This window comes from Pelophylax lessonae, assembly GCF_965119305.1.
Source record: "Pelophylax lessonae genome assembly, chromosome: 4".
NCBI classification, from domain to species: domain Eukaryota; kingdom Metazoa; phylum Chordata; class Amphibia; order Anura; family Ranidae; genus Pelophylax; species Pelophylax lessonae.
Window position 1 is genome coordinate 665,678,538 of NC_138771.1, and position 12,491 is coordinate 665,691,028.

The window sequence follows — 12,491 nt, forward strand, 5'->3', positions numbered from 1 at the left end:
AACGCTGTGGGATGCCTTTATTAGCTTGAATGGTGGCTTCTCATATTTTGATAGTGGCATTGTCAGTATCCAGACATATACGGGTTAAAGTGTTAGGTCTTCTTACCATTTTACTTTAGATAGAGCTGAGCGTATTCTGATATACTTGAAGAAGTCTTTAGACGTAACATGCCAAATAGCCTGTATCTGTTAGAAGGAGATGAGTGTGGAGCCTCTGTATAGACTTCCAATGGTGGAGATGCCTACAGTAGACCATTCAGAGAAAGTAATGTCAGGCGTGACAATTTGCCGCTAGAGGTATGACTGTGAGCAAACGCTGTGGGATGCCTTTATTAGGTTGAATGGTGGCTTTCCATGTTTTGATGGTGGCATTGTTAGTATCCAGACATATACGGGTCAAACTGTTAGGTCTTCTGACCATTTTACTATAGAGAGAGCTGAGCGTATTCTGAGGCACTTGAAGAAGTCTTTAGACGTAACATGCCAAATAGCCTGTATCTGTTAGAAGGACATGAGTGTGGAGCCTCTGTATAGACTTCCAGTGGTGGAGATGCCTACAGTAGACCATTCAGAGAAAGTAATGTCAGGCGTGACCATTTGCCTCTAGAGGTATGGCTGTGCGAAAACGCTGTGGGATGCCTTTATTGCATTTACTGGTGGCTTTTCATGTTTTGATGGTGGCATTGTCAGTATCCAGACATATGCGGGTCGCTCACATCAACTTTTAAGTCATGCTAAAGCGGCCTCTCAGTCCTTGTTATTGTATGGCACTTTAGCATGCCTTGTGTGCATGTTAGCACCTTGGCCGTCATTTGCTGTCCATGTAATAGCGGTATGAGCGGCTGATCCTCCGATCAATACTCGTCTCTGCTCATCTATTTATACTCAAGGACTTCACGGAGAATGCTAATTAATCTGCATTTCTTTATGGGCCTTCTATAAATCTCCCCTGCCGGCTGGATACTCGGTCAGGGGGTCACTGTCAGCTTCCCGCTTGTCTGCTGGCTCAGCTGGTGTGATGGCTGCTGAATGAAAAAGGAGCCGTGTCAGCAAAACCTTCCTCCCCCTTCTTTTCCACTCCGGGAAGGGGGAAGGGGGAGGGGTGGGGGGTACTCCGCATTTATTACAGATATTTTATACAGTATTAAAGGATTCAGAGATTAGGTTTTTTCTCAGCTGTGATGGAGCGGGACCTGGCAATGGTCACTGTGCACATTGCAAAATGTGTTTGTAAAATTTTTTCCGGTTAGTGTCTGATAGAGATGGGACGAATGTTCGGCGAACATTACTAAAGTTCGAGTGCCGAATCTGTACTGGTCAATGGCAGCTGAGTTTTGAATAAGAGCACTGGCCATTTTTTAGGCTAATATAGGAGAATTTTACAAACAAATGTCACGGGGGGTTCATTTACTGTTCAAATTACAGCAAATGACAGCTCCCAGCAGCTGAGTTCTCTTTGCAAACAATAAGGAAATAAATGCTGTTTGAATTGTCAGTAAATGACAGCTCCCTGCTGCTTACTTTGATTTGTAAACAATAAGGAAAGAAATGCTGTTTGGATTGCCACAAAAATGACAGCTCATTGCTGCTTACATCTCTTTGTAAACATTACGGAAAGAAATGTTGTTTGATTTGCCTGTAAATGACAGCTCCCTGCTGCTTACTTCTCTTTGTAAAATATAAGGAAATAAATGTTGTTTGATTTGCCTGTAAATGACCGCTCCCTGCTGCATACTTCTCTTTGTAAAATATAAGGAAATAAATGTTGTTTGATTTGCCAGTAAATGACAGCTCCCTGTTGTTTACTTCTATTTGCAAACAACAAGGAAAGAAATACTATTTGAATTGATGGTAAACTACAGCTCCCTGCTGCTTACTTCGATTTGTAAACAATAGGAAATGCATTTTGACTTGTTTGTAAATAACAGTTCCCTGGTGCTTATTTTTTTTTTTTTGGTCATCAAAAAGGAAATCAAATCAATAAGGGAAGAAATGCTGTTTGGATTGCCTGTAAATGACCGCTCCCAGCTGCTTCCATCTGTTTGTAAACATTACGGAAAGAAATGCTGTTTGATTTGCCTGTAAATGACCGCTCCCTGCTGCTTACTTTGATTTGTAAACAATAAGGAAAGAAATGCATTTTGACTTGCTTGTAAATAACAGTTCCCTGATGCTTACTTTTTTTCACAAATCAATAAGAAAATCAATAAGAAAATCAAATCAATAAGGAAAGAAATGTTGTTTGAATTTCCAGTAAAATGTCCGCTCCTTTGATTTGCAAACAATAAGGAAAGAAATGATGTTTAACTCACCTGTAAATGACAGCTCCCTGCCGTTTACTTCTTTTTGCAAACAACAAGAAAAGAAACGTTGTTTGAACTAACAGTAAATGACAGCTCCCAGCCGCTTCTGTCTGTTTGTAAACATTAGGGAAAGAAATGCTGTTTGAATTGCTGGTAAATGACAGCTCCCTGATGCTTACTTCTCTTTGGAAACAATAAGAAAAGAAATTTTGTTTGAATTACCAGTAAATGACAGCTCCCAGCCAATTCTGTCTGTTTGTAAACAATAAGGAAATAAATGCTGTTTGAATTGCCAGTAAATGACAGCTCCCAGCCGCTTACTTTGATTTGTAAACAATAAGGAAAGAAATGCAGTTTGGATTGCTTGCAAATGACAGCTCCCAGATGCTTACTTCTTTTTGCAAACAATAAGGAAAGACGTGCTGTTTGATTTGCCTGTAAATGACAGCTCCCTGCTGCTTACATCTGTTTGTACACATTGGGGAAAGAAATGCTGTTTGAATTGCCTGTAAATGACAGCTCCCTGCTGCTTACTTCTCTTTGTAAACAATAAGGAAAGAAATGCTCTTTGAATTGAGGTAAATTACATTTTTCTGCTGCTTACTTCTATTTGCAAACAATATGGATAGAAATAATATTTGACTTGCTTGTAAATGACAGTTCCCTGAAGCTTACTTTTTTTTTGCAAATCAAGAAGGAAATCAATAAGGAAATCAAATCAATAAGGAAAGAAATGCTGATTGAATAGCCAGTAAATGAAAGCTTCCAGCCGCTTACTTTTATTTGTAAACAATAAGGAAAGAAATGATGTTTAACTCACCTGTAAATGACAGATCCCTGCGGTTTACTTCTTTTTGCAAACAATAGGGAAAGAAACGTTGTTTGAACTAACAGTGATTGACAGCTTCCAGCTGCTTCTGTCTGTTTGTAAAAATTATGGAAAGAAATGCTGTTTGAATTGCTGGTAAATGACAGCTCCCTGCAGCTTACATCTGTTTGTACACATTGGAGGAAGAAATGCTGTTTAAATCACCTGTAAATTACAGCTCCTTGATGCTTACTTCTCTTTGGAAACAATAAGGAAAGACATTTTGTTTGAATTGCCAGTAAATGACAGCTCCCTGCCGCTTACTTTGATTTTTAAACAATAAGGAAATAAATGCTGTTTGATGTGCCTGTAAATGACCGCTCCCTGCCGCTTACATCTGTTTGTACACATTGGGGAAAGAAATGTTATTTGATTTGCCAGTAAATGACAGCTCCCTGTCGTTTACTTCTCTTTGTAAACAATAAGGAAAGAAATACTATTTGAATTGATGGTAAACTACAGCTCCCTGCTGCTTACTTTGATTTGTAAACAATAGGAAATGCATTTTGACTTGTTTGTAAATAACAGTTTCCTGATGCTTACATTTTTTTGCAAATCAATAAGGAAGTCAAATCAATAAGGGAAGAAATGCTGTTTGGATTGCCTGTAAATGACCGCTCCCAGCTGCTTCCATCTGTTTGTAAACATTACGGAAAGAAATGTTGTTTGATTTGCCTGTAAATGACCGCTCCCTGCTGCTTACTTCTCTTTGTAAACAATAAGGAAAGAAATGCATTTTGACTTGCTTGTAAATAACAGTTCCCTGATGCTTACTTTTTTCACAAATCAATAAGAAAATCAATAAGAAAATCAAATCAATAAGGAAAGAAATGTTGTTTGAATTTCCAGTAAAATTTCCGCTCCTTTGATTTGTAAACAATAAGGAAATAAATGATGTTTAACTCACCTGTAAATGACAGCTCCCTGCCGTTTACTTCTTTTTGCAAACAACAAGAAAAGAAACGTTGTTTGAACTAACAGTAAATGACAGCTCCCAGCCGCTTCTGTCTGTTTGTAAACATTAGGGAAAGAAATGCTGTTTGGATTGCCTGTAAATGACAGTTCCCAGCTGCTTCCATCTGTTTGTAAACTTTACAGAAAGAAAAGTTGTTTGATTTGCCTGTAAATGACCGCTCCCTGCTGTTTACTTTGATTTGTAAACAATAAGGGAAGAAATGCTCTTTGAATTGCAGGTAAATTATATTTTTCTGCTGCTTACTTCTATTTGCAAACAATAAGAACAGAAATACTATTCGAATTGCTGGTAAACGACAGCTCCCTGTTGCTTACTTTAATTTATAAACAATAAGGAAAGAAATGCATTTTGACTTGCTTGTAAATGACAGTTCCCTGATGCTTACTTTTTTTTGCAAATCAATAAGGAAATCAATAAGGAAATCAAATCAATAAGGAAAGAAATGCTGTTTGAATTGCCAGTAAATGACAGCTCCCAGAGGCTTCTGTCTGTTTGTAAACATTACAGAAAGAAATGTTGTTTGGATTGCTTGTAAATGACAGCTCTCTGCTGCTTACTTCTCTTTGTAAACAATAAGGAAAGAAATTCTCTTTGAATTGCAGGTAAATTACATTTTTCTGCTGCTTACTTTGCAAAGAATTAGGAAAGAAATATTATTTAAATTGCCGGTCAATGACAGCTCCCTGCCGCTTACTTCTCTTTTTAAACAATAAGGAAATAAATGTTGTTTGGATTGCCTGAAAAATGACAGCTCCCTGCTGCAGCCAGAAGTGACGAGTGCGGTTCATGCCAGTTTTCGCGCATGTGCTCTTTGTTGGCGCCCGCGCCGGAAGTGACGTGCGGTTGGAAAGCTGTGTTGAGTTATTTTGAGGGGACAGCAAATTTACACTGTTATACAAGCTGTACACTCACTACTTTACATTGTAGCAAAGTCTCATTTCTTCAGTGTTGTCACATGAAAAGATAGAATAAAATATTTACAGAAATGTGAGGGGTGTACTTACTTTTGTGAGATACTGTATGTAAGTGTCTGTAATAAATAATAAATACCTCCTCCCTTTCCTTTACAACCCTGATAATACCCAGCGATGGATGTCATAGACACAACCGGGTTATAGAGGCAGAACGAAGTCACCAGTATAACGAGAGAAGGATGTGACGTCATACATTGAGGATTTGTTGGCAGAAATTGGTGACGGGTCAAAGCAGGTGAAAGACACAGACGAGCAGGAAGTGATGGCAGTGCCAACTCTTCCATAGAGAGAGCTGAGAGACCGGAGGTACTGAGAGAGAGAGAGGAGAGAAAGAGACAGGGGGGATAGAGAGAGACCGGAGGTACTGAGAGAGAGAGAGAGGGGGGAGAAAGAGACAGGGGGGATAGAGAGAGACCGGAGGTACTGAGAGAGAGGGGGGAGAAAGACAGGGGATAGAGGAGAGAAAGAGACAAGGGATAGAGAACCGGAGGTACTGAGAGAGAGAGAGGAGAGAAAGATACAGGGGGATAGAGGGACCGGAGAGAAGGGGGGGATAGAGAGAGAGAACATAGGGATAGAGGGAGAAAGGAGGGATAGAGGGAGAAAGGAGGGATAGAAAGAGAGAAAGGAGGGATAGAGGGAGTGAAGGAGAGATAGAAAGAGAGAAAGGAGGGATGGAGGGAGTGAAGGAGAGATAGAAAGAGAGAAAGGAGGGATGGAGGGAGTGAAGGAGAGATAGAAAGAGAGAAAGGAGGGATAGAGGGAGTGAAGGAGAGATAGAAAGAGAGAAAGGAGGGATAGAGGGAGTGAAGAAGAGATAGCGAGAGAAAGGAGGGATGGAGAGAGAAAGGAGGGATAGAGAGAGAAAGGAGGGATAGAGGGAGAAAGGAGGGATAGAGAGAGAAAGGAGGGATAGAAAGGAGGGATAGAAAGGAGGGATAGAGGGAGTGAAGGAGGGATAGAGAGAGAAAGGAGGGATAGAGAGAGAAAGGAGTGATAGAGAGAGAAAGGAGGGATAGAGAGAGAAAGGAGGGATAGAAAGGAGGGATAGAAAGGAGGGATAGAGGGAGTGAAGGAGGGATAGAGAGAGAAAGGAGGGATAGAGAGAGAAAGGAGGGATAGAGGGAGTGAAGGAGGGATAGAGAGAGAAAGGAGGGATAGAGAGAGAAAGGAGGGATAGAGGGAGAAAGGAGGGATAGAGAAAGTGAAGGAGGGATAGAGAGAGAAAGGAGATATAGAGAGAGAAAGGAGGGATAGAGGGAGTGAAGGAGGGATAGAGGGAGTGAAGGAGGGATAGAGAGAGAAAGGAGGGATAGAGAGAGAAAGGAGGGATAGAGAGAGAAAGGAGGGATAGAGAGAGAAAGGAGGGATAGAGAGAGAAAGGAGGGATAGAGAAAGTGAAGGAGAGATAGAGAGAGGGAAGGAGGGATAGAGAGAGTAAAGGATAGATAGAGAGAGGGAAGGAGGGGATAGAGAGAGCTGATGGGGGTAGAGAGAGAGAGAAAAGAGGGATAGAGAGAGAAAGGGAGATAGGGTGAGAGAGAAAGGAGGTATAGAGTGAGTGAAGGGGGGATAGAGAGAGGGAAAGGAGGTATAGAGTGAGTGAAGGGGGGATAGAGAGAGGGAAAGGAGGGATAGAGAGTGAAGGGGGGATAGAGAGAGGGAAAGGAGGGATAGACAGAGTGAAGGAGGGACAGAGAACGATAAAAGAGGGATAGAGAGAAAGGAGGGATAGAGACTGAACAAAGGGATAGTGAGGGCAGAGACAGAGAGAAAGGAGGGAGAGAGTGAAAGTAGGAATCGAGAGAGAGTGAGAAGGGATAGAGAGGGCAGAGAGAGAAAAAGGAGGGAGTAAGGGAAAGAAGGCACAGAGAGGAGAGGTAGAAAAAGAAGAGGGCATCAAGACCAAGAGGGAGTAGAGAGGGGGGGGGGTATAGATATAAAGGAGAGAGGTACAGAGAGAAGGGGGGGGGCAGAGAGAGAGAGGGGGGTGTAGAGAGATAGGGGTCATCTCCTACCCCCTTTATATTGTCCATTACCCCTAATAATGCCCCAGGACATAGTTCTGCCCCAACACCATCCAGCCCATGATAACCCCTCAGTTGCAATGAATGTGATTGGGGAAGATGGGGGCTTAGTTTGATAATGCCCCAGGGCCCACCGTATATATTCTCTGTACCTGTATATACAGAGGCCTAGGGATGGGGGGGATACAGCAGGGAGGAGAAGTTGGGGGACAGTGAAGGGAAGATAGACAGAAGAAGACATGAGAGCGATAAGGACAGAGAAGAGCTGAGATCAAAGTAAAGACAATTCCATCTTCTTCTGTAACCTACTAATCCCACCATACCCCATGTAAGGGAAATAAGCAAAGGAAGACTGCATTGTAGTCCAGCTTGGGTGACAACCATGGCTCCCTCTATAGATACAGTACAGTAAGTGTTGTCACCCTAGGACAGGAAGTGTGTTAGGATCACTAGTTAAAAATAAAGAGAAAAAAATACTTGGAAAAATGAAAAGAAACAAATGCAGCCACCACAACCTGTGAGCTGCAATATAAAGCGTTTGTGTTCTTTGGCTTGGATAGTAAGGATTGTGGGAATAGTCGGGGTGTCTCCTTAAATCAGCTTTGAGCTTTTAAATATTTTTGGATATTAGTGTGATTGATGATATTCCAGTATACTGTACACTGGTGGTCTTGGGATCCACTTCCTGAACTCTGTTCCAGGTCCACTTCCTGAACTCTGGTCCAGGCCCACTTCCTGAACTCTGGTCTGGGTCCACTTCCTGAATTCTGTTCCAAGTCCACTTCCTGAACTATGTTCCAGGCCCACTTCCTGAACTCTGTTCCAGGGGCCCACTTCCTGAACTCTGTTCCAGGCCCACTTCCTGAACTCTGTTCCAGGCCCACTTCCTGAACTCTGGTCTAGGCCCACTTCCTGAACTCTGGTCCAGGGACCCACTTCCTGAACTCTGGTCCAGGGACCCACTTCCTGAACTCTGGTCTAGGCCCTCTTCCTGAACTCTGGTCCAGGGACCCACTTCCTGAACTCTGGTCCAGGGACCCACTTCCTGAACTCTGGTCCAGGGACCCACTTCCTGAACTCTGGTCCAGGAACCCACATCCTGAACTCTGGTCCAGGGACCCACATCCTGAACTCTGGTCCAGGGACCCACAGCCTGAACTCTGGTCCAGGGACCCATATCCTGAACTCTGTTCCAGGCCCACTTCCTGAACTCTGGTCCAGGGACCCACATCCTGAACTCTGGTCCAGGGACCCACTTCCTGAACTCTGTTCCAGGCCCACTTCCTGAACTCTGTTCCAGGTCCACTTCCTGAACTCTGTTCCAGGTCCACTTCCTGAACTCTGTTCCAGGCCCACTTCCTGAACTCTGTTCCAGGCCCACTTCCTGAACTCTGTTCCGGATCCACTTCCTGAACTCTGGTCCAGGGATCCACTTCCTGAACTCTGGTCCAGGGATCCACTTCCTGAACTCTGTTCCAGGTATCCACTTCCTGAACTCTGGTCCAGGTATTCACTTCCTGAACTCTGGTCCAGGTATTCACTTCCTGAACTCTGGTCCAGGTATCCGCTTCCTGAACTCTGGTCCGGGATTCCACTTTCTAAACTCTGGTCCACGGATCCGCTCCCTGAACTCTGGTCCAGGGACCCACTTCCTGAACTCTGGTCCAGGGACCCACATCCTGAACTATGGTCCAAGGACCCACATCCTGAACTCTGGTCCAGGGACCCACTTCCTGAACTTTGGTCCAGGGACCCACTTCCTGAACTCTGGTCCGGGTCCACTTCCTGAACACTGGTCCAGGAATCCACTTCCTGAACTCTGGTCTGGGTCCACTTCCTAAACTCTGGTCCAGGGACCCACTTCCTGAACTCTGGTCCAGGAATCCACTTCCTAAACTCTGGTCCAGGAATCCACTTCCTAAACTCCGTTCCAGGTCCACTTCCTGAACACTGGTCCGGGGATCCACTTCCTGAACTCTGGTCCGGGTCCACTTCCTGAACACTGGTCCAGGAATCCACTTCCTGAACTCTGGTCCAGGAATCCACTTCCTGAACACTGGTCCGGGGATCCACTTCCTGAACTCTGGTCCGGGTCCACTTCCTGAACACTGGTCCAGGAATCCACTTCCTGAACACTGGTCCAGGAATCCACTTCCTGAACTCTGGTCCAGGAATCCACTTCCTAAACTCTGGTCCAGGGACCCACTTCCTAAACTCTGGTCCAGGAATCCACTTCCTAAACTCCGTTCCAGGTCCACTTCCTGAACACTGGTCTGGGGACCCACTTCCTGAACTCTGTTCCAGGGACCCACTTCCTGAACTCTGTTCCAGGGACCCACTTCCTGAACTCTGTTCCAGGGACCCACTTCCTGAACTCTGTTCCAGGGACCCACTTCCTGAACTCTGTTCCAGGGACCCACTTCCTGAACTCTGGTCCGGGTCCACTTCCTGAACTCTGTTCCAGGCCCTATTCCTGAACTCTGTTCCAGGCCCTATTCCTGAACTCTGTTCCGGAATAACTTCATGAAATCTGGTCCAGGTTCACATCCTGAACTCTGGGTCTGGGTCCACTTCCTAAACTCTGGTCAGGGGATCTACTTCCCGAACTCTGGTCCAGGGACCCACTTCCTTAACTTAGGTCTGGGGACCCACTTCCTGAACTCTGGTCCAGGCCCACTTCCTGAACTCTGGTCTGGGTCCACTTCCTGAATTCTGTTCCAAGTCCACTTCCTGAACTATGTTCCAGGCCCACTTCCTGAACTCTGTTCCAGGGGCCCACTTCCTGAACTCTGTTCCAGGCCCACTTCCTGAACTCTGTTCCAGGCCCACTTCCTGAACTCTGGTCTAGGCCCACTTCCTGAACTCTGGTCCAGGGACCCACTTCCTGAACTCTGGTCCAGGGACCCACTTCCTGAACTCTGGTCTAGGCCCTCTTCCTGAACTCTGGTCCAGGGACCCACTTCCTGAACTCTGGTCCAGGGACCCACTTCCTGAACTCTGGTCCAGGGACCCACTTCCTGAACTCTGGTCCAGGAACCCACATCCTGAACTCTGGTCCAGGGACCCACATCCTGAACTCTGGTCCAGGGACCCACAGCCTGAACTCTGGTCCAGGGACCCATATCCTGAACTCTGTTCCAGGCCCACTTCCTGAACTCTGGTCCAGGGACCCACATCCTGAACTCTGGTCCAGGGACCCACTTCCTGAACTCTGTTCCAGGCCCACTTCCTGAACTCTGTTCCAGGTCCACTTCCTGAACTCTGTTCCAGGTCCACTTCCTGAACTCTGTTCCAGGCCCACTTCCTGAACTCTGTTCCAGGCCCACTTCCTGAACTCTGTTCCGGATCCACTTCCTGAACTCTGGTCCAGGGATCCACTTCCTGAACTCTGGTCCAGGGATCCACTTCCTGAACTCTGTTCCAGGTATCCACTTCCTGAACTCTGGTCCAGGTATTCACTTCCTGAACTCTGGTCCAGGTATTCACTTCCTGAACTCTGGTCCAGGTATCCGCTTCCTGAACTCTGGTCCGGGATTCCACTTTCTAAACTCTGGTCCACGGATCCGCTCCCTGAACTCTGGTCCAGGGACCCACTTCCTGAACTCTGGTCCAGGGACCCACATCCTGAACTATGGTCCAAGGACCCACATCCTGAACTCTGGTCCAGGGACCCACTTCCTGAACTTTGGTCCAGGGACCCACTTCCTGAACTCTGGTCCGGGTCCACTTCCTGAACACTGGTCCAGGAATCCACTTCCTGAACTCTGGTCTGGGTCCACTTCCTAAACTCTGGTCCAGGGACCCACTTCCTGAACTCTGGTCCAGGAATCCACTTCCTAAACTCTGGTCCAGGAATCCACTTCCTAAACTCCGTTCCAGGTCCACTTCCTGAACACTGGTCCGGGGATCCACTTCCTGAACTCTGGTCCGGGTCCACTTCCTGAACACTGGTCCAGGAATCCACTTCCTGAACTCTGGTCCAGGAATCCACTTCCTGAACACTGGTCCGGGGATCCACTTCCTGAACTCTGGTCCGGGTCCACTTCCTGAACACTGGTCCAGGAATCCACTTCCTGAACACTGGTCCAGGAATCCACTTCCTGAACTCTGGTCCAGGAATCCACTTCCTAAACTCTGGTCCAGGGACCCACTTCCTAAACTCTGGTCCAGGAATCCACTTCCTAAACTCCGTTCCAGGTCCACTTCCTGAACACTGGTCTGGGGACCCACTTCCTGAACTCTGTTCCAGGGACCCACTTCCTGAACTCTGTTCCAGGGACCCACTTCCTGAACTCTGTTCCAGGGACCCACTTCCTGAACTCTGTTCCAGGGACCCACTTCCTGAACTCTGTTCCAGGGACCCACTTCCTGAACTCTGGTCCGGGTCCACTTCCTGAACTCTGTTCCAGGCCCTATTCCTGAACTCTGTTCCAGGCCCTATTCCTGAACTCTGTTCCGGAATAACTTCATGAAATCTGGTCCAGGTTCACATCCTGAACTCTGGGTCTGGGTCCACTTCCTAAACTCTGGTCAGGGGATCTACTTCCCGAACTCTGGTCCAGGGACCCACTTCCTTAACTTAGGTCTGGGGACCCACTTCCTGAACTTAGGTCTAGGGATCTACTTCCTGATCACCCATTGTAATAAGATCGTTTTACAAAAAGTTCTGGTTTATCATCTCTTCTCTTGTGTGACCTTTCTCAGGCACTTCCTGTAAAAACATGGAGTATCACATCCAGCATGCTGAGCCCAGAGACAGTCCACATATCATGAGAATGATACGGGTATGAAATATATTTTATATATCTATGTACTAAATATAATGATCGTTGTTATATAGAGATCAATGTTAGAACAGTCAGTGCTGGGACAAAGTCATCCAGTGCCCCAAATAAAGATGCCAAACTGCACCTCCTCTCCTCTGTGATGTGCATTCCTTTCCAATCATCTTACCTACACCCAATGTGTGCACCGAACGCCATGAATAGAATTCAGGGGTCAGAAGCATGTATTGTGCAGAGTGCAGTATTCAGGAGTATGTAATGTACAGAGTGCAGTATTCAGGAGTATGTATCATACAGAGTGCAGTATTCAGGAGTATGTATCATACAGAGTGCAGTATTCAGGAGTATGTAATGTACAGAGTGCAGTATTCAGGAGTATGTATCATACAGAGTGCAGTATTCAGGAGAATGTATCATACAGAGTGCAGAGGTCAGGAGCATGTATCATACAGAGTGCAGTATTCAGGAGTATGTATCATACAGAGTGCAGAGGTCAGGAGCATGTATCATACAGAGTGCAGTATTCAGGAGTATGTATCATACAGAGTGCAGAGGTCAG

At 45.7% G+C, this 12,491-nt stretch overlaps 1 protein-coding gene across 1 annotated transcript in view; it reads left to right on the forward strand.

The window, feature by feature from the left end:
• Positions 1-11,821: 11,821 nt before the first annotated feature.
• LOC309553077 (uncharacterized protein) overlaps positions 11,822-12,491 on the forward strand; it is a 95,445-nt gene continuing 94,775 nt past the window's right edge. Inside the window, exon 1 of the mRNA XM_082253976.1 lies at positions 11,822-11,932. Within this exon, the coding sequence (XP_082110102.1) occupies positions 11,870-11,932 (63 nt within the window). The 5' untranslated portion in view covers positions 11,822-11,869. The remainder of the gene's footprint in view (positions 11,933-12,491) is intronic.